Source organism: Malania oleifera, chromosome 11, assembly GCF_029873635.1.
Source record: "Malania oleifera isolate guangnan ecotype guangnan chromosome 11, ASM2987363v1, whole genome shotgun sequence".
Lineage (NCBI taxonomy): Eukaryota > Viridiplantae > Streptophyta > Magnoliopsida > Santalales > Ximeniaceae > Malania > Malania oleifera.
The window spans coordinates 28,335,754-28,357,719 of record NC_080427.1 but is presented as its reverse complement, the minus strand read 5'-3'; the positions used below and the strand labels follow the sequence as shown (position 1 = coordinate 28,357,719).

General features: G+C 37.2%; 1 protein-coding gene across 1 annotated transcript in view; it reads left to right on the top strand.

The window, feature by feature from the left end:
• The first annotated feature begins 116 nt into the window (after positions 1–116).
• Positions 117–21,966, top strand: part of LOC131168177 (uncharacterized) — a 37,973-nt gene continuing 16,123 nt past the window's right edge. Inside the window, exons 1-3 of the mRNA XM_058127445.1 lie at positions 117–1,014; positions 1,685–1,923; positions 3,341–3,489. Coding sequence (XP_057983428.1) covers positions 836–1,014; positions 1,685–1,923; positions 3,341–3,489 — 567 coding nt within the window. The 5' untranslated portion in view covers positions 117–835. The remainder of the gene's footprint in view (positions 1,015–1,684; positions 1,924–3,340; positions 3,490–21,966) is intronic.

The following is a 21,966-nucleotide window of genomic DNA, read 5'->3' as shown; positions in this document are numbered from 1 at the left end:
AATTTTTAAACTTTGTTTTTAGAGTTATTGAGAAAATGTTTCCTGTTTTAAACAAAGTCAAAAACAATAACTTTGCATTCATTATTATATTAAGCGTTATTGTTGAAATATTTTCCGTATTATTTAATATATTATTTTAAAATTAAGATAAAACCGGAAAAAACTCCCGTGGGTCACTCTCACTCTCTCGTCTGCGATTCCCCCACCCCCCTGCTACTGCTACGCCGCTAGCCTGCTTGCCAGCACCCAGCGACCAGCACCACTGCACCAGTAGCCACGCAGCCACGCTGAATCTCCCTCTCGGCACTCTCCCCTATCGTCGTCTCTCACTCTCTGTCTCTCCTCTGCGATTCCCCCCTCCCCCTTCTAGGTTGCTAGCCAAGTAGCCAATCCCAGTAGCCACGCAGCACGCTGAATCTGCCTCTCTGTCTATCGTCGTCTGAATCGTCTCTCACTCTTGCCTCTCGGATCTAATCTCAGGCTCAGCCAGGTCTCGGTTAAAAACCGAAAATTGTAACTGAACCGGCAAATTTTCGGTTTTCAGTGGAAGAACAACTTCGGTTCGGTTTCGGTTCCGGTACGGCGATTTCAAAACCGACATTTTCGGTTCGGTTCGGTTCGGTTTTCGGTTCTGGCCGAAACCGAACTGCACTGAAGCAACTCCGTTCTCTTTTTTTCCCCCTTTTCCTCGAAGGCATTCATTATTATATTAAGCAGTTTTTGGGGAACGGCAGTAATTGATGAGGTCGTAGAATACCCCATTTGAAGCTGAGCACGGTAATCTCACGAATAAAAGAATTGGTAACTAGGTGTCTGATCAGAATTGTGAGTGCCGATGATGATTGCCGGAACCAGAGGCATTGGGCTCCCATTAATAAATCTTCTAAGATTTAAGGGATTACCCATTTTGCAACAGCTACACTTGGAGGAGGAGCTGCTACGGACCTCGTCGGATAATTGGTGCATTATGAATGATGGAACGAATGACCCTACTGTCGTGATGGGGGTTTCTGGGTACATCACTTCTTTTCATTTTATTTCCCCCCTTTTTTCCTACTTGCTTACAGATAAAATGGTTTTGAGATCGTATCGATTTACTTGCCTTGGCGAAGGGGATGGTGACTAACCGAAGTAGAGTTTGTGAGTCATTTAATAAAAAAATTTAAAATTAAGATTTGCTTTATTTTATAATTTATCGGATTTAAATGTAAACATTAATCCCCTTGAAAGGAGTCATCACAACCGCCATATTAATCGATTCTGAAGAATTGGAAGTCTTACAGCTCACATAATGGGACTGTTTTGACTTCACTGAAGCACCAAATAACTTCATTGGTGATTCTCTACAGCCTTCAGTACCCCATGGTTCGATCTCTTGAACGTTAGCCATAAACTTGTCAAGGACTTTTAACAAAGGTGCATTCGACTGGAATGGACACTAAGCTGTATGATTATCAATAAACTATTAACAACCCAGCTACTGTTCCCTGATGATAAGACTCCCGACTCCAACACGGCACAATATATATATATATATATATGTTGGCGGTGGGAACTTTGCAAAGCGTTTAATGTAGTCACAGAATTCTTTAGCCTCAATCATCCTCTTGAGTTGTGCCCTGTAGGTAACATTTGTTTGCATTCAATGAATGATTAATTTTGATTTCTTGAATATTTTACACAGGAAACCTTCTGAACTGCTCGAAATTGACTCAGTATTAAGAGATCGGGTTCCTGTCATTAGAAGGTTTACTGGGGGAGGTACTGTTATTGTTGATTGTGGGACAATATTTGTTACTTTTATATGCAACAAGGATGCTATTCCTGGGTTACAACCATATCCTGGCCCTATCATGTCTTGGAGCAGTCTATTGTACCATGATGTGTTCCAAGGAATTGGTGATTTCAACCTTTGTGAAAATGGTACGTGTTGATTCATCTCTTGGGCATTGTCTCTGTATAGCTGATTTTGTGAAAGCAGTAACGTATTTCATTTTTGTAATACTTCTTTCAATGGCAATCTATCCCTGCTTCATTTTTTTTTTTGATTTTTTTTTCTGCAATTTTAACTTTTGAAGCTTTCATTTATTCCCATTGATACATATTGCTTTGTATTGCCTTCTTTCCTTGAGGATGACTTTTTTTTGTTTCATTGCGTTCACTTTCTAAACAATTGGTGAGAGGATCAGCTTACACTTCTATAATAAGGTTTCCTGTTTGAGGCATTTTATACCATAAGATAGGGTTTTTGATGTACTGGGTTTTTGGATGTCAACTAATCAGTGTTGCTTGTATGATCAATAAAAAATTTCAATCTTGTGTATTTAGTCAATTCATTGTTCCTTAATGGCAATTTAAATTTGTTGGCTGAAACTTTAAGTCAAGCATGTTTCTACAGTTGGACAGCCACATACTAGAGTTTGGAATTTCCACAAAACCCAACTTATCCTGTGGGAAGGGTTGGATGAGTTGGATTCCCTTAACTAGCCTGGTTGATTTCACTGCTCTTCAGTCTTTCAAACTCCAATGATTACGTGTCCTTGTGATGTACATATCACAACATGAACGTTGATGCGGGATGTGCATCAAACGCAACTCCTTTTAGATATATCCCCATGGGATCACCAAGTGAAAGATGGCGTGATGGTAGCTTGTTTTTTTAAAATTTTTTTTTTTATTAATAAGTTCTTGCATTACAACTGTGATTCACTTAATACCCATGATGAAAGAAGTCAATTATGTAGTTGCTTTGTTTTATTCAAGTTATAGAAGGGAAAAAAAATTAATGACTCTCAAAGAATTCATTGTTCTATTATGCCTTTTTTTTTTCTCAGGGGAGAGGGGAGGGGAGGGGGGAGGATTATTTGCATTAAAAAATCATTCAAAAATACACGTTCGGAAAAGAAGTTGCCAACATAACGCCTTTATGCTCTTCATTTCTATACAAGTGCCTTAACAACTTTAAATTCAATGTACTTCCTAATTAACTAGTTGTACCTATTTGTGTGTGAAATATTTCCATTGATATGTTTGGTAAATTGTAATAGACCTTTATATTTTACAGGGTTTTCTTCACCCCCTTTGGATTGGTAAATTAGACATGCACCCAACTCACACACACCCATAGCACAAACTCCATGATGAGGGAGTTGAGCCTTGGCTGCTGTTGTGGGGCCAAGAGGTGAGCAATTGAGTAAATATTTATGAATTGATATGAGATTTTGTTGGTGAGATTGCTGTGTTTATTGTAGACATGTAAGCTTTGTTAACTACCTGCATTAGAATATGATGTTCTGGAAGTAAATGTGCACTAAAACTATGCTTTTTGCCTTTCTTTTAGATTATGTATTTGGTAATCGCAAGTTTGGTGGAAATGCTCAATCCATTACGAAAAACCGCTGGATTCAGCACACTTCTTTTTTATGGGACTATGATGTCAAGAACATGGCTTACCTAAAACATCCAAAACGAGCTCCTGAATATCGATTGGTATGATAATTGATAATTTAACTATTTATGTTTCCTCTTTATAAATGTTCTTGCTACATTGATGATGGATTCTAATGTCAATACCTCTTATTTCTCTAAAACCCTCCCTGCTAAAAGTTCAAAGAAAACAAAATTGAAACAATTGATAGAAATGGAGAAATGTGATGAGTCAAAAGAACTGGTAACATGCATGTGATGTTGACAAGTAGTTTGGTTCTTATTAATTCATTTATTTTAAAAATTGCTTATTTAATTTACATCCATAATTCTAATAGAGTGTCTATATATTTCATCTTGTTCTTAATACTCACCATGCAAAATTTGCTTGGTGGAAACCCATAAGGTAGTTTTTTCTCATTGTGGCATTGCTAGAAATAATTGCATGGAAGCTGGTTTGTCCTTGTTGCTTAGGTACCTTTTAGATTCATAAATGGGAAGTTGGAAACAGAAATAAGAAAACTTTCATTCATTTCTAGTGATACAAATGAAGTTGTCAGGTGAGGCTTAAGGCCCAACATGGTAGGGGCACAGTGTAAGGGTCAATATTCCATATTAATGTTTAGTAGATATAAGAATACTGAAAATTTCAAGAAAAAGAGAAATAGTTTATCCAAAAAAAAAAGGGTAAGGGAAACTTGACATATAGCAAGTAAACAAAGATTGTAAAAATGTTTGCTAGACACTTAGGGGCACACTAGCACATCTAAACAAAGGGAATAGCTGATTTTTAATCCTTTGTATTGAAATTTGACTAATGAAAAAAAGATAAGATGATTGTATGGTGAAATACAAAGACTGTCAGACATGGTTCAATCAAGAAACTATCCTGTGTGAGGGAAAGGAGAAGAAACAGGTCTTTGAATTTTTATGGACAGAAGTCCTGGCTTGAATTATGACAGGAGGTGGCACAAAGGGAGTGGCTAGACTATGTTGCACGGGTCGAACACTTTACAAGGTCGTGCGGCACTAGCTAAAACATTCTTGCCTAACTAGTCTGCCAAAGTATACTGTGGTCAACCACGAGAACACACTCTCAACTTGCAAAGTAAGCAGAAACATTAACCAATAATTTAAGCAAATAAGAATCACATTTTAAACAATGAAACATCATAATTTATTAACAACAACTTTGTAAATGACATGTTTTTAGTGAGGGAGGCAAGTTGGATAAACAAGTTTAACAAATGTTAGTGAATTTTACAAGACTGATGAACACTCACCCTCCCTTAAAGAGCTTTATATGCTATTCATGGTTTTAAATCGCAGTAATGAATAGCATGGTTTTGAATAATGGCCGCGACCGTTACGTAACGATTTTTTAAATTACCAATACTGTTACATGCCGAGAAATTGGTGGGAAGAAAAATCACGGTTGTAGCGGCCATTATGGACTGCAACCGTTATGTAAAGGCTGCTACAGCCGTTATGTGACCGCTACAAGACTGTCACACCAAAAAAATTATATTATTTTTTACTTTTTCTTCTTATTTTTTCCCTCTTTCATAAATCATATACCATGTGCCGAGAGTAGGAAAAAATTATAATGAAGATGACAATGATACAAAATTTACTATTTCCTTAAATACTCATAAGAGATGCATTAATTAATAATTTGAAAATACTAACTTGTTAGGAAAATATTTTATTTTGATAATATTAGTAATGTGATATTTATGTTTTATATTTTTCAACTTCAACCTTCTTTCTTTTCTAGCTATTTTGTATTTGTATTATTCGTATGTCTTATGTGTCTAATAGATTAATGGAGTGTATAATGTATTTTGTTTTATTAATTAATTTAGCACACATAATAATTTATCACAGATATGAACAATGAGAAATATAAATACGCACACAAGTAATTTTTCTATGAATGGTGGTTTAAAACAAATGTAAACTTGTTGTCCTTACCAAACTTAGTTACTTGAACTGAAGGATCCAAAATACACTAAAACTCTTTCTAAGAAGGCCTAAAAGCTTAAAACATGCAAGTATGCTAATATGCACAAGGTTGTGCATGCTTCAAAAAAATTCATTGCCATTACACCTGCTTCCCATTATGTAACATATGCTACTCCCGCTTCCTGATACACCTGTTGCTGTTATGTTAATGAGTAGCGGATGTTACATAACAAGAAGTGGGTGTAATGGTCGTGAATTTTTTTGAAGCACGCACAACCTTATGCATATATACTTGCATGTTTTAAGCTTTCCTTGTTGATATACGGTTTGTATTATTTATAGAGAGTAGTGGTTGTACAAAATTAATTGAAAAAAAAAAAAACAAAAATCATTTATTATGATTTCATGGTATTAGAGCTAGGAGATTAAACCTAGCTATCAATGGCGGAAACTGCCGGCCAAAACAGAGGTTCGATGACCTTTGAATCTCACAAGGGTGAGAACGAAGCTATCTCCACCATGGGCTCAAGAGGACGCGACAACGCGTCCTTCCGGCTCACTGTGGAGAAGATGAATGGCAAGAATTTTCGAGAATGGGCACAATTGATCAAACTTGTGATTGATGGCAAGGTAAAGTTGGGATTTCTTACTGGTGAGACACAGAGACTTGCCCCAACCGAAGTTGCCACCCTTCAGAATTGGAAATTGGAGAACCCTATGGTCACGGCATGGCTAGTGAACTCCATTGCATCCATGCCTATTTGTATATATTGTGAATAGTATAGTATGATTGTTTGCATGATGAGTTCGGTTATGTGAGGGGAAGGTACTAGCACCCCTTACACACCCGTTCTATGAACGGTACCTAATTAATTAAAAATCATCGAAAATTAAATTTAATAGCCTTTTAATTTTACTCCCTTTGTAAATTTACAAAATACTAAAGTACATGCAAACAAATAGACCACACAAGTATTCACATTTTTACACAGTATATTCATAATAGAAAATCCCTAAGAATTAAAGCATGTGAGGCTTAAAAAGCCCGTGCCCCTCTAAGGCGCTCCTTAAGCACATCACATTGGTGTTGTTCTTAACACCTTGCTCATCGTGACCCTGTTCCAAGCCCATGACTCTATTCTCCACTTGTTCGCTCATGACTCTAGCTTTTCTTCGAGTGTTGTATGGATGAGTAGAGGCCTCAATGTTTGAAGTCTAAACTTACTCCTTGCTCTTCTACAGAAAATCCTTCTCTTAGAATATGAATGCATGAGTATGTTATGCATGAATATTTGATGTATGAATGCAATGAGGAAGGATCATGCAATGTATGAATACCAAATGATTGTATTGCCAAAATTATTAAGATAGCCTTTATTACTTCAACAAGTGGGTACATTGATTAGTTCTATATCCTTCTTTCCCCATTAGAACCATATCCCCTCTATATCTTTTTTTTTTTTCAATTGTCTTAATGCCCGAAGTCAGCTTTCTGCAAGGTTCGATTGATTTGAGCCTCAATTTGAAGCATCTTTCTTCATGCTATTATCTCTTCTTCGGCTTGTATGCATTGACTCTTCTTTCGCTTTACGCTTTTCTGACACCAAAGGATTAGTTGGTGCTCCCTATCCTTTGCTCTCTTGGCAATGAGCTGTGCTTCAATGAGTCTTTCTTCTAGCTGCGTTTGATTCGTGAGTGTTCTTAGTGGAATTTTTGCAATTTGAGGATTAACTTGATTGGCAACCCAACTGTCGTAATTTCCCCGTACATTCATCAAAGGCTTGCCTGAATTAATAATATAGATAGTCTTCCATGAAGCTGCAAATATTCCAATTGACTTGTGGGCTTCTTCTTGTTCGTAAGCAAACTCTAATTTGCTTAACTCGTGAGTCATTGATATGAATTGACATGAACCCAATTGCCTTCTGAACATAAGGGGAGCATACGCGGCCCCTCCCCATGGGCCTAGTAATGGGACCCATGGAAAGCTACCGCACTGGTAGACCATATCGGAATCTCCCATCCATGGTGCCATCCATGAGAATCCTTTGGTTTCCCAATTGCACATCCTTTTAGCCCATTCTTCTTTGCTTGAATGTTGCTCCCACGAAGCCTTCTCAAAATCAGTTAAAGGGATCCGGAGTCTCGATCGGATGGAAGTGGCTTTCCTTGCACGGTACATGACTCATGAACCATACGTAAAGTAATGGAACACAACATTTCAATCAGCCCTTTCCCTTAGTTCGATAATGATCCAGGGATCGGATTGTTTCTGCTAGAATGCCTGGTACCGGATTAGCCCCTTTTTGGACTTGGGCCACAAAGGAAACAACTACATGATCAATAGCCCCTATTTCTTTCGAGAAGACTACCAACCCATAGATAGTGAGGGCCAGCATGCTCATGTGACTTTCTTATGATTCCTCCTGTTTCACTAGAGTTTTCAATACTTCCCAAGAGATGGTTTTTGCTTCCTTGCTGACTTGATCATTTATCCTCTAGGCTTTGACCCCAATTTCCCTGCTTAGCTCCTTCATGTATAACATAGTTGTGTTAGGCATATAGGCTTTGTAAGTCTTTGGTAGGTGCAGCAGAGACATATACTCTTCCATGGTAGGAGCCATGTCTACCCCTTCCATAGTGAAGCAATGGTAGGGAGGATTCCAAAATTCTGTCAGGACGTTTATTACATCATAGTTGACCACGACATGCAATAGGAAGACTATGTGACCATACAACTTTGAGAATTGCAGACGTCTTTCAGCTGTCCAATGGATCCAGATTTTCTTAACTTCGTTCAGGACGTTGGTTCTAATATCCAGCTTGACCCAGACATGCAACACCTTTTCTGAGCTTTGATTCAAACTATCTCTGTAATGGTTCTTCTGGGCTTCAAAATATGATTGAACTACCATCTCCTCCTCTTTGCGTATTGCCATTGGCCCTACCATGAAATAATTTCGGGCTATCTTAGAATTTTTGCAATACAATGATGGCCTATCATGTATGCAAATGAATGGATGATGCTAACTATAATCAATCAAAACACAAAACAGGATTATGGAGAAGGATGTCGATCCAGTCCCTCGCCCCAGGTGGGTGTCTTAATAGAGGCTTTTGTTTAGTTGAAAGCTCTATCCTTGTGGTCAAGTATGCAAGGTTAAGCTCTAATTCCTATAAACAACAGGTTCCTAGCACGTCCCCTATCCTCACCCAATGGGCTTGGACAAAGTTCAAACTGAGCGGAGCTCCAAAAGACCTCGTCTCATGAGGGCTAATAGTATTGTGCTCCATTCTATTCCTAAAGGGCGAAGCCTGGGTAGAAGACTTGTGAAAGTGTGTATTCCTAATTTGGCTTGCTCCCATGTTCCCGACATGCAATATTCAGATATAAGCACAGAATTGAAATACAAGTCATCATGCAAAATATCATATTATACTACTCACAACATATACAAATAAGCATTAAAATATTCACAAGTATATAATATTAACAACATAAGAGGGAGTAATTAAAGGCCTATTGAATTTGAGTTTGGGATAATTAACAATTAATTAATGGCTCGACTCTTTTCTTCCCTAGCGGAGTTGTCAAGCTGTCGTGACATCCTGGGAGCAAGAGTGCCCCGGGGCGAATAAAAAAAATGATAATAAGTTAGATTTTTGAGAAAATTGGAGTTGAAGTTGCCACTAACCTTTTGGACTGTGGTTAGAACACATGATTACTACCCAATTAAGGGTAGAATCGGTTTGCGTGTACTAAGATTGGGATTGGGAGTTCGGTTATGTGAAGGGAAGGTACTAGCACCCCCTATACACCCGTTCTATGAATGATACCTAATCAATTAAAAATTATCCCAAATTAAATTTAATAGCCTTTTACTTTACTCCCTTTGTAAATTTACAAAATACTAAAGTACATGCAAACAAGTAGACCACACAAATATTCACATTTTAACATAGTATATTCATAATATAGTATCCCTTAGAACTAAGACACGTGAAGCTTAAAAAGTCCGTGCCCGGTTTTGAAATCATAGGGATTAAAATCAAGAAAATATTTTATTAAAATAACTTCTAGATTTATTTAAAAAATTTTATAGAATTTTTCTAAATATTAAACAATATTTTCCAATTTTTTTTTTTGGCAAGATTTTGGGAACCATTTTCTATTTTTCTGAATGAAAAGTGTGTAAAAACAATTTTCGGACCTCAAAAATATTTTTCAAAATTTTTCTCTAATTTTTCCAAATTTTTTTTGTGATTTTTTCTATATTTTCTCAAATTTTCGAATAAATAACATAATAAGAAAATAAATAAAAAAATACAAGATACCAGTTCAATACTGGTTCAGTGGGTCAAACGGTTCGCAGAGGAATAGATCGGGTTAATTGGACTGGGCCACATGTCGTATACGGGTGAGGACCATGGTATTAAATAATGGCCGTTACGTAGCGTAATGGCCGTTACGTAACAGAAAAACAGGTCACCGATTCCGTTACAGGCCGCATTAGCGGTGAGCCAAAAATTCACATGAGTAATGGCCGTTATGGAATCGTAACGGTTCGTAACGGCCGTTACAGAGACGTAATGGCTCGTAACGGCTGTTATACTAACTTTATGGAACGTAATGTCCGTTACTCCACGTCACGGCCGAAAGCCCCTTATAGCGTACCTTGTCTCCTCAAATTTGCTCCACTTTGTGCGTCTCTCCTTCTTCTGATATCGTCATTTGAATACTCCAAAGTCCGAAGAACCGAAAAGCAGCTTCGAGCCTTCGAACCCTTACATCTGTAGTCTGCAAGCTGAGTTTAGTTCCCTTTTCACTTGAATTACTCTTCGATTCTTCGTCTCCTTCGTACGTATAGCTTCGATCTACTGATCTGAAGCTTCGAAATCCTGAAAACCCCCAAAATCTGCTTCGTACAGCTTCGTCTTCCTCGGTCTGTCATTCATCTCCTTCGTCCAAGAACACAAAAATCAGCAAGCCTTCGATTCCTCCAAAATTTGGAGGCTTGCAGGTTGCAGCTGCAGCAGACCAGCAATTCTCTTGCAGCGCAGGCTCGCAACTTCCGTGGGAGTGGGAGTCGGGAGTGGGTATTGGGTATTGGGTATTGGGTAAGTGGTAATTGGGTAGTGGGTATGTAATTTATTATTTCAATTTATGCTTTATTGCTTAATAATTTATTCTGTTTTATTATTTCAATTTATGCTTTATTGCATTATATAAATTGTAAATTTCAGTTTATTTAATTACTAATTAGTATATAAATTGTAAATTTTGTTTTATAATTTCAGTTTATAAATATAATTAGTATATAAATTTAGTTTATTTATTATTTAATTAGAATACAAATTAACAATTGTAAATTAATAATGATTGTATAAGTAAAATTTATTAATTAAAATAAAAAAAATAGTATAAAGTTTTTAAAATATAAAATTTATAGAGTTACTTAAACTCTTAGAGAGTTAGAACCTAGAACTTAGAACTTAGAAACTTAGAGTACAAATTTAGTAAAAAAAATATTAACTAATATTCTACATATTTATTTATTTTAATTCCTTGAGGTCCTTGACAATTAATAATTTAATATTAGATCAATTTATAATAAATTCTAATTTGTACACAATTAGTCAAGTCTCAACTCTTAAGTGACTCAAGTTCAAGTCTATTACCATTTAAATAATTAAATTGTAAGATTTATAATTCCATATTTATTTTGTTAAATTGTAAATTTTAAAGTAATGTAAATTATAAATATATATATATATATATATATATATATTGTAAAGAGCGCACTAAAGTTAATCTAAAAATCATAATGCCTATTAAAAAACATTTGTAGGTTAAATGAAGACCTTTAAAATTCATTAAAAATCATGTATTAATGGATTTCATGCTTATTTTTCGATTTTGGCATGGTTGTGCATGCGTGAAAAAAATTCACGACCGTTACACCGCTTCTCATTACGTAACACCCGCGTCTCCCGCGTCCTGCGACCATTACGCGACGTTACCCGTGACCGCGATTTCGAACCATGGTGAGGACATGTGGCTTGTATATATATATATTCTCATTCAAGCTAGGAAAAACCCATTAGTCTTACCTCTTGTCTTCCTCTCCTCAGATCTTCTTTTCCTATTGGTGAGTCTGTAGGTGTCAGTTAAGCGCGTCCTTCTGAGAGTGGTTCCTGGGCACTACTCACTCATAAGGAGAGGAACAAGTTTCACAAGCTCAAGCAAATGCTTCTTCCAATTGATAATGCAATCAATGTCCCATACAACGTAGGTGATGACCTATTTATAGCCTTACATGAATATGACTCCTTAAATTTAGAGAACAAAAATAAAATATTTAAAACATGCTAGTGGCCTAATTCAAGGAGGAGACAAAGTGGCCTAATTCAAGGGTGGGATACAAAGTGGCTTAATTCATGGTGTGAGACAAAGTGGCCAAAATTCAAGGGTGGGATACAAAGTGCTAACTTTATGGTGTGAGACAAAGTGGCCAAAATTTAAGGTGGGGAACAAAGTGGCTAAATTTCTAGTATGGCCAAAATTTAAGGTGGGGGACAAAGTGGCTAATTTTATGGTGTGAGACAAAGTGGCCAAAATTTAAGGTGGGAGACAAAGTGGCCAAAATTTATGGTGTGAGATAAAGTGGCCAAAATTTAAGGTGGGGGACAAAGTGGCTAATTTTTATAGTGTGAGACAAAGTGGCCAAAATTTAAGGTGGGAGACAAAGTGGCCAAAATTAAGGTGTGGGACAAACACATTTAGATACACACACCAACTCCTATAATAAACACTAACTCACACATGCAGGCAAGCTTAATTGTCTTGCATCTTACAAATATAATACAAATGCCAAAAGGGGGCTCAAATTTGTGTGGGGCCCACAAGCCATATGGATCCACTGGAGCCGTGTGGGGCCCACAAGCCTTGTGGCCTCACATTGGTCTTGAACTCGAACTTGCGTCGGCATATCAACTGGGGTCTTTGGGCACGATTGGGCTTATTCTCCAATTAATGGAGATTCTGGTAGTGAGTCTAAGGAGGGAACATTTCAAATTTTTGCAATATGCCTAGAGAATGTGTTTTCATACTTACCATTATCCGAGGTAATTTTTAATTTTCCTTGATTTTTCATTTAACAATTATGACTTTCTTACTTTCTTTGCAATTTGGTGAACAGGACCCTGTTCCATACTCAAAATGACCTGGTAAAAATTAGGGTGTCCACACCAAGGACTAGTAGGAAAGATACCATATACCAAGGACTGTAGGATTACCTTTTTGGGGCAAAAGACGCAATGTGAGAAGATGTTTGTTGAGACGACTGATACTGTAGAAACCTTGAATACTCCTCCTCTGATATATTCATAGTACGCGGTTCACTCAAACAAGTGATTAACGGAGGAACTATACTTTTGGGATTTACAAACTTCATCCCAACATTCACAAACTCAGACCAATGACCATAAGATTAATTGTTGGAACAATCGAAACAACCACGAACAAGGTGACCAACCATGAACAAGTCACAAATAAATCTACTAACTAGACTGCCAACAACGCCAATAAACTCAAACACAGCCCCAAGAAAGCAACTTATAGCACTGAAACAACTGGATAAGTGAACCACTGAAACTACCATGGAGAAATCGCCAACTAATATAACACTGCCATAGCCTCACAAAAAAACAGCTATGAGCATTGTCACTACTTCCAGGAAAGTCACCAATGACTGTTACTAACAGCGAACAACTGACGAAGTACCAGGAGTGGATGGTTAAACAAAGATTGGATCTTTGAGCAAAACACATGTACAACAGCTTGATATTTTGATATATGGAAGGAATTAGACCATTGAATCAATAAACACCGCAAATCCCACTGTTTCAGACACAAATAAATTCAATAACCATTGATAAACTGCGTTACGAAGCATTAAACAACCATTCCTTGGGTGCCGCACTTGAGCACTGCAATTAAAAAAGGTGAGATCTTTGGGCAAAAAACATCACGAAAAACTCCAAAAACATTTTAATCGATAGATTGGATCATTGCTGGATCATTTCAGGTCAAAACCATGCCTGAAGGTGGATTCATGTGCTGGTGCGTAGGGTCGGCCCTGGCAGCCTTCGTCTGGCGCGCGGGACACTGCCTGGAGGTGGGATTTCATTGGGGGGCTGATCGGCAGTGTCTGTTGATGACTATGGTGTTGGTTTTGACAAATCTATAGTGGATTTGATATTCTCGAACTGGCAGTGTCGCCCAGAAAATTCCAGCGACTGGTTTGAGTTTCTGCTGCTGCTGGCTATTTTCTAGGGTTATAGTATTGCTGAAAAATCTTCTATGATGGTAGGCATGCAGCGGATTTTGGGTTTTAGGCATTGGTTTGATAGTGGTGGTAAAACTTAGGGTTTAGGTTTCATAATCATGCTCTGATACCATGTTGAATAATTGGGTAAGAAGACCTAAACTCAATGATAGGTCTCTCCCTCTATTTATAATATACAATAGGAATGACCATAATACCCTAACTAAGTTACACTTATTACAAACCAAACAATTAATAATAATGCTAAATGACTAAATAACCATTAAACAATACTTCTATACCCAATAAGTATTTTAGTGGTCCCAAATCTTTGGTTTGAAACTTAGTTTAAAGAAAAAGTTTGAGACTCTGAATACCTTTATCATCATCACCTGTAATAACAATATCATCCACATAAACAACAAGAAGGATCCTACCCGATTAAGTATGGCGATAAAACACAAAATGACCCACTGCACACCATTGAAGACCAAACTCAAGCACTATAGCCCAATGACCAAACCATGCTTTGGGAGGCCGTTTTAAACCGTATGGTCTCTTCTTGAGCCGACACATTAAGCTTGACTCCCCTTGAGCAACAAACCTAGGTGGTTGCTCCATATAGATCTCCACCTCAAGATCACCATGTAAGAAGACATTCTTCACATCTAACTGATGTAGAGGCCAGTGACATATGGCCAAGGAGATGAATAGATGCATTGATGTAAGTTTGGAAACTGGAGCAAAGGTGTTAGAATAATCGAAACCATACACCTGAGTGCACGCTTTAGCAAGAAGATTGGCCTTTAGATGAGTCACAGGACCATCAGGGTTGACTTTCACTGAGTATACCCAGCTACAAGCAACCAAAAACTTGTTAGGAGGAGGAGATACCAAGTCCCAAGTGTCATTGTATTGTAAAGCATTCATCTCTTTAACCTTAGCATTTCTCCACCCAGAGTGGGCTAAGACTTTCAAAAGGGATTTAGGAAGGGTAGTAGATGATAGAAGAGTAACAAAACGATACAAGGAGGGTGATAAGAAGTCATAACAAACATAGTTGGAAATGATATGTTGGGTACATGTGCGTTTCATGGTTTTAAATCGCGGTCGCGGGTCACGTAGCGTGACGGTCGCAAGTGTCGTGGGACATGGGAGGCTCGGGTGTTATGTAACGGGAAGTGGGTGTAATGGTCGTGAATTTTTTTCATGCATGCACGGCCATGTCAAAATTGAAAAATAAGCATGAAATCCATTAATACATGATTTTTAATGAATTTTGACAGCTTTTATTCAACCTAAAAATGCTTTTTAATAGGCAATATGATTTTTATATTAATTTTAGAGCATTGTTTACAAAAAAAGGCATATTGTTTTATAGTTACATTACTTTAATGGGTAAAAAAAAATTTAGAAATGTAATTAAAATAAAGAATCAATTAATTAAAGAAATAAAATTACTAAAAATGAGTCAATATATATACACATGAATTTGAAAATGGATTGGTATCAATAGTTGAATACATGAATACAATATTACAAATTTATAACATAGCATATGTCACCACCAAAAAGAATGATGTGGAGGGTCTTCATAATCTGCATCTTCATCTTGAGATTGAGATTGAGAATTATCTCCCCACCCTTGTGGAAATACATAGCTGAATATACCCATGTTTACATTCTTTCGTTGTTGAACCTGAAAATCTACTGGTGGTGAAAATACAACTGATATAGAAGGCGCATAATCCTCTCCTTGACCATATCCTGAATAATATCTATAAGTTGAGGCTGGGGTTGGCTCTAGGTAGTGTGTAGAAGAAGACTTAGTAGATCCTAACCTACTAGGATAAAGATGAGACACATAATATGGATCATAGTGTTGAGGTGGTGGATATCCTGGATGAGATTCATACGATTGTGATGATGTATCATCTAAACCAAAGTTGCCAAAACTATGAACCACACCATATGAATCTTCAGCAGAATGACGATCTCGGTGTCGGCAACTTCTTTTAGTTTGTGCACTATGACTCCCACTAGGGCCACCACTAGTAGCACTCCTCCTACTGAGTTGTGAAGATTGGTACTCTGGAGGAATACCCTAGTCATAATTTTCGGGTATATCATGTAGTCCATAATGACTAGGAGGATATGTATCCCTTGCAAATGATGTCCCTGTGTCATACCCATAATCATATTCTACACTGCCACCACCACCACCACCACCATCACCCCCAGCCCTAGTCCCAGTACCACTACCACCATCATCATCACTTGGTGGGCTCAAACTAAGATTGTCATCACTTTGACTACGTTCAGGGCTTGAATTTGAAACATGCATGTTTATTGGTTGTTAATCACCTCGTTCTGCAGTACCACCAATCTTTTCATCTAATCAATTTGAGCTGTCTTGACCGTCGAGTAATGACGCCTCTCTCTGCTCTAACCATTGACTCAAAGGATCATCTTCTTCGAAAATATAGTCCAAATTGATAGGGTTCAAACAATCTTCAATTTCTTGTTGGCTTCTTCTCATTGTATGTCTTAACTTTAATCTTATGTTTTAATGCACGAAAACAAATTTTTGCAGTCTTATGTACTTTAGTCTATTTCTTATTTTCATATGGATGAGACTAAAGGTGCTCCATTTACGCTCACAGTTCGAAGCTGATGTGGTCTAGTTAAGAACTTTGATTGCTATTCTTTGGAGCTTAGGTGCACACATGCCATTATGAATCCACCATTCGATTGCATGAATAATTAAAGAGAGTTTTATGTTAATATAGTGTATTTTTCAAAAGTCAAATTTGAATATAAAAATGACAAAATAGATCCATTCATCCATTATTTAGCTATATTTACCAGGATTTGTTTGTTTTGTTGCCTTTTGAACCAACGGGGTTCCAAATATCTCATGCCTATCCTGATATAGCAACAACTAAAAAAGGATGATTGTGAAGTATAATTAATTAATTAGATATATTGATATATATTCTAGAAAGTATTACATAATACTGAACAATTCATTATTCAATTCAATAAGACCAATACTTACTTGATTAATAGCCTGAATTTGAGTATCTATATTGGGCACCAACTTGGTTATCACTTTTTTAACCCCATCCACGATTTCTTTAGCAACTTCAGGAGAGGATGAGGCACCATAAAGAAATTAGGGGTTCAAAAAATATCCTGAAATTAAATTTACAAACATATTAATCAATAATAGTGTTTTAATGCAACTATGCATAATTTAAAAGTTAAAATAATAATAAATTGTGTTTTATTTACACTTACCAACAAAGTGCAAATGTTGGTGCAATTGAATACTCCATCGGATAATAATTTTCCAATAGTCTTTGTAGAGTAGGCAATATTTTGAGTGGCTCACTTTGCCCTATCAATTGCCTCGTATTTGAAACCCATAGTTGGTTTTTCATCATCATCAACCAATTTAAGAATGTTCACTAAGGGTTTCTATACTTTAATTATATTGAGGCCTTTTGCCAAAACTCTTTCCCTAAGATAATCTTCTTCGCATCATATGCTAGGCCTGATTATGCCATCCCAAACCTTGAGTTTTTCTAATCATCAGATATGAACATTTCCCTCAATGCTTGTAAATGCCTAATAATTGTCTCCAATGCAATAAAGTTAGTGGCAAATCGAGTGATGGTAGGGCGAAGTAATTCTCTATCATTTGTGAATTTCTTCATGAAATTCATTATCCATGTATGGTTGTAAATAAAAGAGGTTATTGTTTTTGCATCTTCTAAGACCTTTTTCATTTTACTTTTCTTACCAATATCTTCAAAAATAAGGTCTATGCAATGAGCCGCACATGCTGTCTAGCAGAGGTTGGGCCTCGTCTGCTTTAATAATTACCCCACTGCCTTCATTGCAGCTTCATTATCAGTCACTACTTGGACAAAATTTTTCTCTCTAATTTCTTTAACCACCTCGTCCATTAATCTAAAAGGAAATTATAGATTTAACAATTACTACAACTTAATTAAAAATATATAAGTCCATAGTACTATTTCCATATACAATCAAAATTAGAAAATTACTTGAAATAATATTCAATTGTTCTTCTTGACACATCAGAGACATCAATTGACTTATGAAACACAGTGTTTGTATTGTAGTAAACTAAAATGTTTATTATGTATTTTCTAGTTGGTCCTGACCAACCATCACAAATAATAGTTACACCTCTCTCATTGCAAATGCTAGCAAAAGAAGATACATAGTCTTTCATTACCCGATACTCTTGCTCTAAATAAATTTTAGGTACTTCATTGGGTGATGGACCCTTCACCCCCTTTCCAACCTCTACATCAACATCAAGCATAAAATGCATAAATAGAGAGTCAGCTATAGTTGCTGGAACCCGATTATAAATTATGAATTTTCTAATTGTTTTTCCTTATTCACTTCTTAAACCTTTTAGTACCTTAGTGTTTATTTTTGGCTGTTTTGCACTCTTGCTTCTTTCTAAAATAGGATTCATTGCCCTTAGTCTAGCTTCACTGGTATTGAGACTGATCCATTGTCGTCCACTAGCTCCAGCTTCTTGAATACTATAAGATCTAGCTCTACTGAAACCATTGGCACCACCACTGCTAGAGCCACCTCCCTCTTAATAAATATTACCCCCTCCAGTTGTCTTGCTCGAATCTTTGTCTCTCTTCCCATTGTTGCTGTGATCGTATGCTTTCTTGTCGAGCAAATCTCATTATTTCTTCTTTTGAGTCTTCTTCATCGCTCAAATTCTCAAAATCTCCTCTAACTTTTGCTTCTGCTTCTTCTTGCCTTTTTTGTTTGTCTCTTGTCTTCACAACATATTATTGTAGATGTTTTATCATTTGTTCTCTTGTGTTATTATATTCGAGCATCCAGCCACTTGACATTTTTTATGAGCCAAGTGTTGTTTCAAGCATGAAATACCCCCTTTAATTATATTTCCACACAATTTACACATAATAATATGTCTGTTACCGTCATGGTTTTAAATCGCGGTAGCAGGAAGCGTAACGTAACGGTAACGGGTGTAACGGGTTACATAACAGGAAACGAGCTGTGAATTTTTTTGAAGCACGCACAACCTTGTGCATGTTAGTGTACTTGCATGTTTTAAGGCTTTAGCCTTTCTTAGAAAGAGTTTTAGTGTATTTTGGATCCTTTAGTTCGAGTAACTAAGTTTTTTGGTAAGGGCAAGAAGTTTACATTTGTTTTAAACCACCATTGATAGAAAAATTACATGTGTTTACGTATTTATACTTCTCATTATTCTTATCTGTGATAAATCCTTATGTGTGCTAAATTAATTAATAAAATAAAATACATTATACACTCCATTAATCTATTTGACACATAAGACATACGAATAATACAAATATAAAATAGCTAGAAAAGAAAGAAGGTTGAAGAAAAATATAGAACATAAATATCACATAACTAATATTGTCAAAATAAAATGTTTTCCTAAGTTAGTATTTTGTATCATTGTCATCTTCATTATAATCTTTTACCCCTCTCGCCATATTATATCTTGAGAATGATTTATGAATAAGAGGGAAAAAGTGAGAAGAAAAAGTAAAAAAATAAAATAATTTTTTTATGTAACAATCTTGTAGCGGTTACGTAACGGCCTTTACGTAATGGTCGCGGTCCATAACAACCGCTATAGCCATGATTTTTCTTCCCACCGATTTCGCGGCCTTTATTTAAAACCATGTTTTTTTTTTTCCCAATAAAAGAGGGTGGCACCTTCTTTCTTTATTAGAAAACCCCTCACTTATGGTGGAGGAATACTGTGGTTCCAACAAAGCAGACTACAAATAGATAAAAACAAAATGTAACGAAAACAAAACGAAGACATAACGACACATTAGACTCTGAAATTCGGAAAAGTAGTTTTTTCAAGTCGTATCATGCCTCTAATTAGATGAGGTAAAGAAGCAAACTCCAAATATCTCATAGTGGCGCCTTCTTCGCCCTGACGTGCCAAGAAGACCGCAGCCTTATTTCCTTTTCTTAATTGGTGAGCAATGGTGAAATTAATCATGGAAAGAGCCTCAAGCAGCTCTTCCCAAAAATCCCACAAATATCATACCATGCATCTCCGAGAACGAACCCAATCGACCACTACATTAGAGTCACATTCAATCTCCACATTCATATAACCCATCTTTTTGCACATCCGCATTCCTTCTTTCAGGGCCCTAAGTTCGGCTTTATTATTAGTGCCGTAGCCAAAGAAGGAAGAGTAAGCACCTAGGAAAGCCTTGTTGCAATCTCGAAACACACCACCCCCTCCACATGTCCCTGGGTTCCCACGGCAACTGCCATCTACGTTCAACTTTACGGGCCCAACCCGAGGGTTCCCCCACCTAACAACAAAAGGAGTCTGTGCCTTCAGAGTGATAATTGGAATCTCAAGAGCACTTATTACTTTGCTATCCTGAGTGGGAAGGGATCCGCTTGATCTCATATTCTCCGAAATCCTCCTAAGCCATAACTTGATTACCAACCAAACTCCTTCAGCCGATTCCTTAGGTTCCTTCCATTCGGACTCTACATCGACGCACCCAAAGTCTCCAACTTATTAAACTCGAAAGATACCAATGATTACACCCCTCTGAGTCGATTTCTTAGCATAAGTAAACCATTGTTTTACACAACAAATCCAAGAAACTGCAGTCGTTCAAGGAACCCCCAAGGCTGTAGCGGCAAAATCCCAAACCTTCACAGCAATCTCGCTCGTACAAAGCACATGATTCAAGGTTTTTGTTTGCCCCAGCTCGGAACAGTTACACCGAGAAGCAAGAGCAATTCTCAAGGATTGAACTTTCTCATCCAACGGCAAGTTGTCAAAATGAGTTTTCCAAGCACATATGCTAACCTTCTTTGGCAAGAGAATGTGCCACAACCAATCCATATCCCTTACATAGGGCCCTTTGACTCTAATTAAATCCCATGCACTTGGCAACATGAAGCTTCCTTTATCATTGAGTTTCCAAATTAGAATATCCTCCCTTGATATCCCACAAGCAATATTCTGTATGACTTCTTTGGCTTTGTCATTACCAACCAACTCCACTAAGTGCTACCTATCCCAGGCACCATCCACCCACACATCTTTAATATTAAGCAGTAGGTTTTGAATATTGTTAAATTGCAAACAAAGCGGGCCACTAGCCAACCAATTATCAAACCAAAACGAACCCTTGTTATTCTTTACCTTCAGCTGCACGTTCTCTGTCACCAAAGGTAAAACCCGCATGACTGATTTCCAAAACCAAGAACTTGAGTCTTTAGAAACCACCATGGAGATATGTCCCTGTTTCACATATTTAGCATGGAAGAATTTTGTCCAAAGATTGTCTCAAGTCATGAGCCTCCATGCAAATTTCACTAGTGGGCTTGCACATTTAGACCACGAGCACCACTTCATTTTTAGCTTTCCATTTATCTCACCCCAAAAGAAAGTTGAGAGGATAGAATTCATCTTCTTGTGGACTACCTTTGGAATGTCTAAAACCGCCAACAAATGAGTTGCCATACAAGTGAGAACATGCTTTAAAAGAATTAGACAACCACCTTGCGAGAGCAGCTTTAGCTTCCACTCCGCCACCTTACTTTTTATTTTTCAACCATTGGCTCCAAAGATCTAATCGTAAAACGCCTAGAAACAAACGGGACGCCTAAGTAAGTGACTAGGAAAACACCCTCCACAAATCTCGTTAATCTTATCAGACTCCACCTCCGCCATAGCCACATTGGAATTTTCTTTGAAAAGAAGATAGCTGATTTTTCTTTGCTAATCATTTGGCCAGACCACTGCTCATATATACCCAAAACTTTAATAAGACGCCGCATGGATCGTTTCTCTCCATTAAGAAAAATCAAAATGTCATCTGCATAGAGTAAATGCAAAATCAAAGGAGCCCCTCAAGGGTGAGGAAAACAGCCAATACGCCCCGTCTCAAAGTTTTTCTGCAGCAATCGAGATAAAACCTCCTCCATGACAATAAATAGATAAGGCAATAACGGGTCTCCCTTAGACCTCTGGTAGGCTTGAAGAATTCTTTGTATGAGCCATTCATCATGATGGAAAACCAAGGAGCTTGAATACACATTCAGCCGCCAACTTAAAAAAATTTGAAGAGAAACCAAATCCCTCTAACACCCGAAGCAAAAAATCCTAATCGACCTGGTCTTATGCCTTTGCCATATCAAT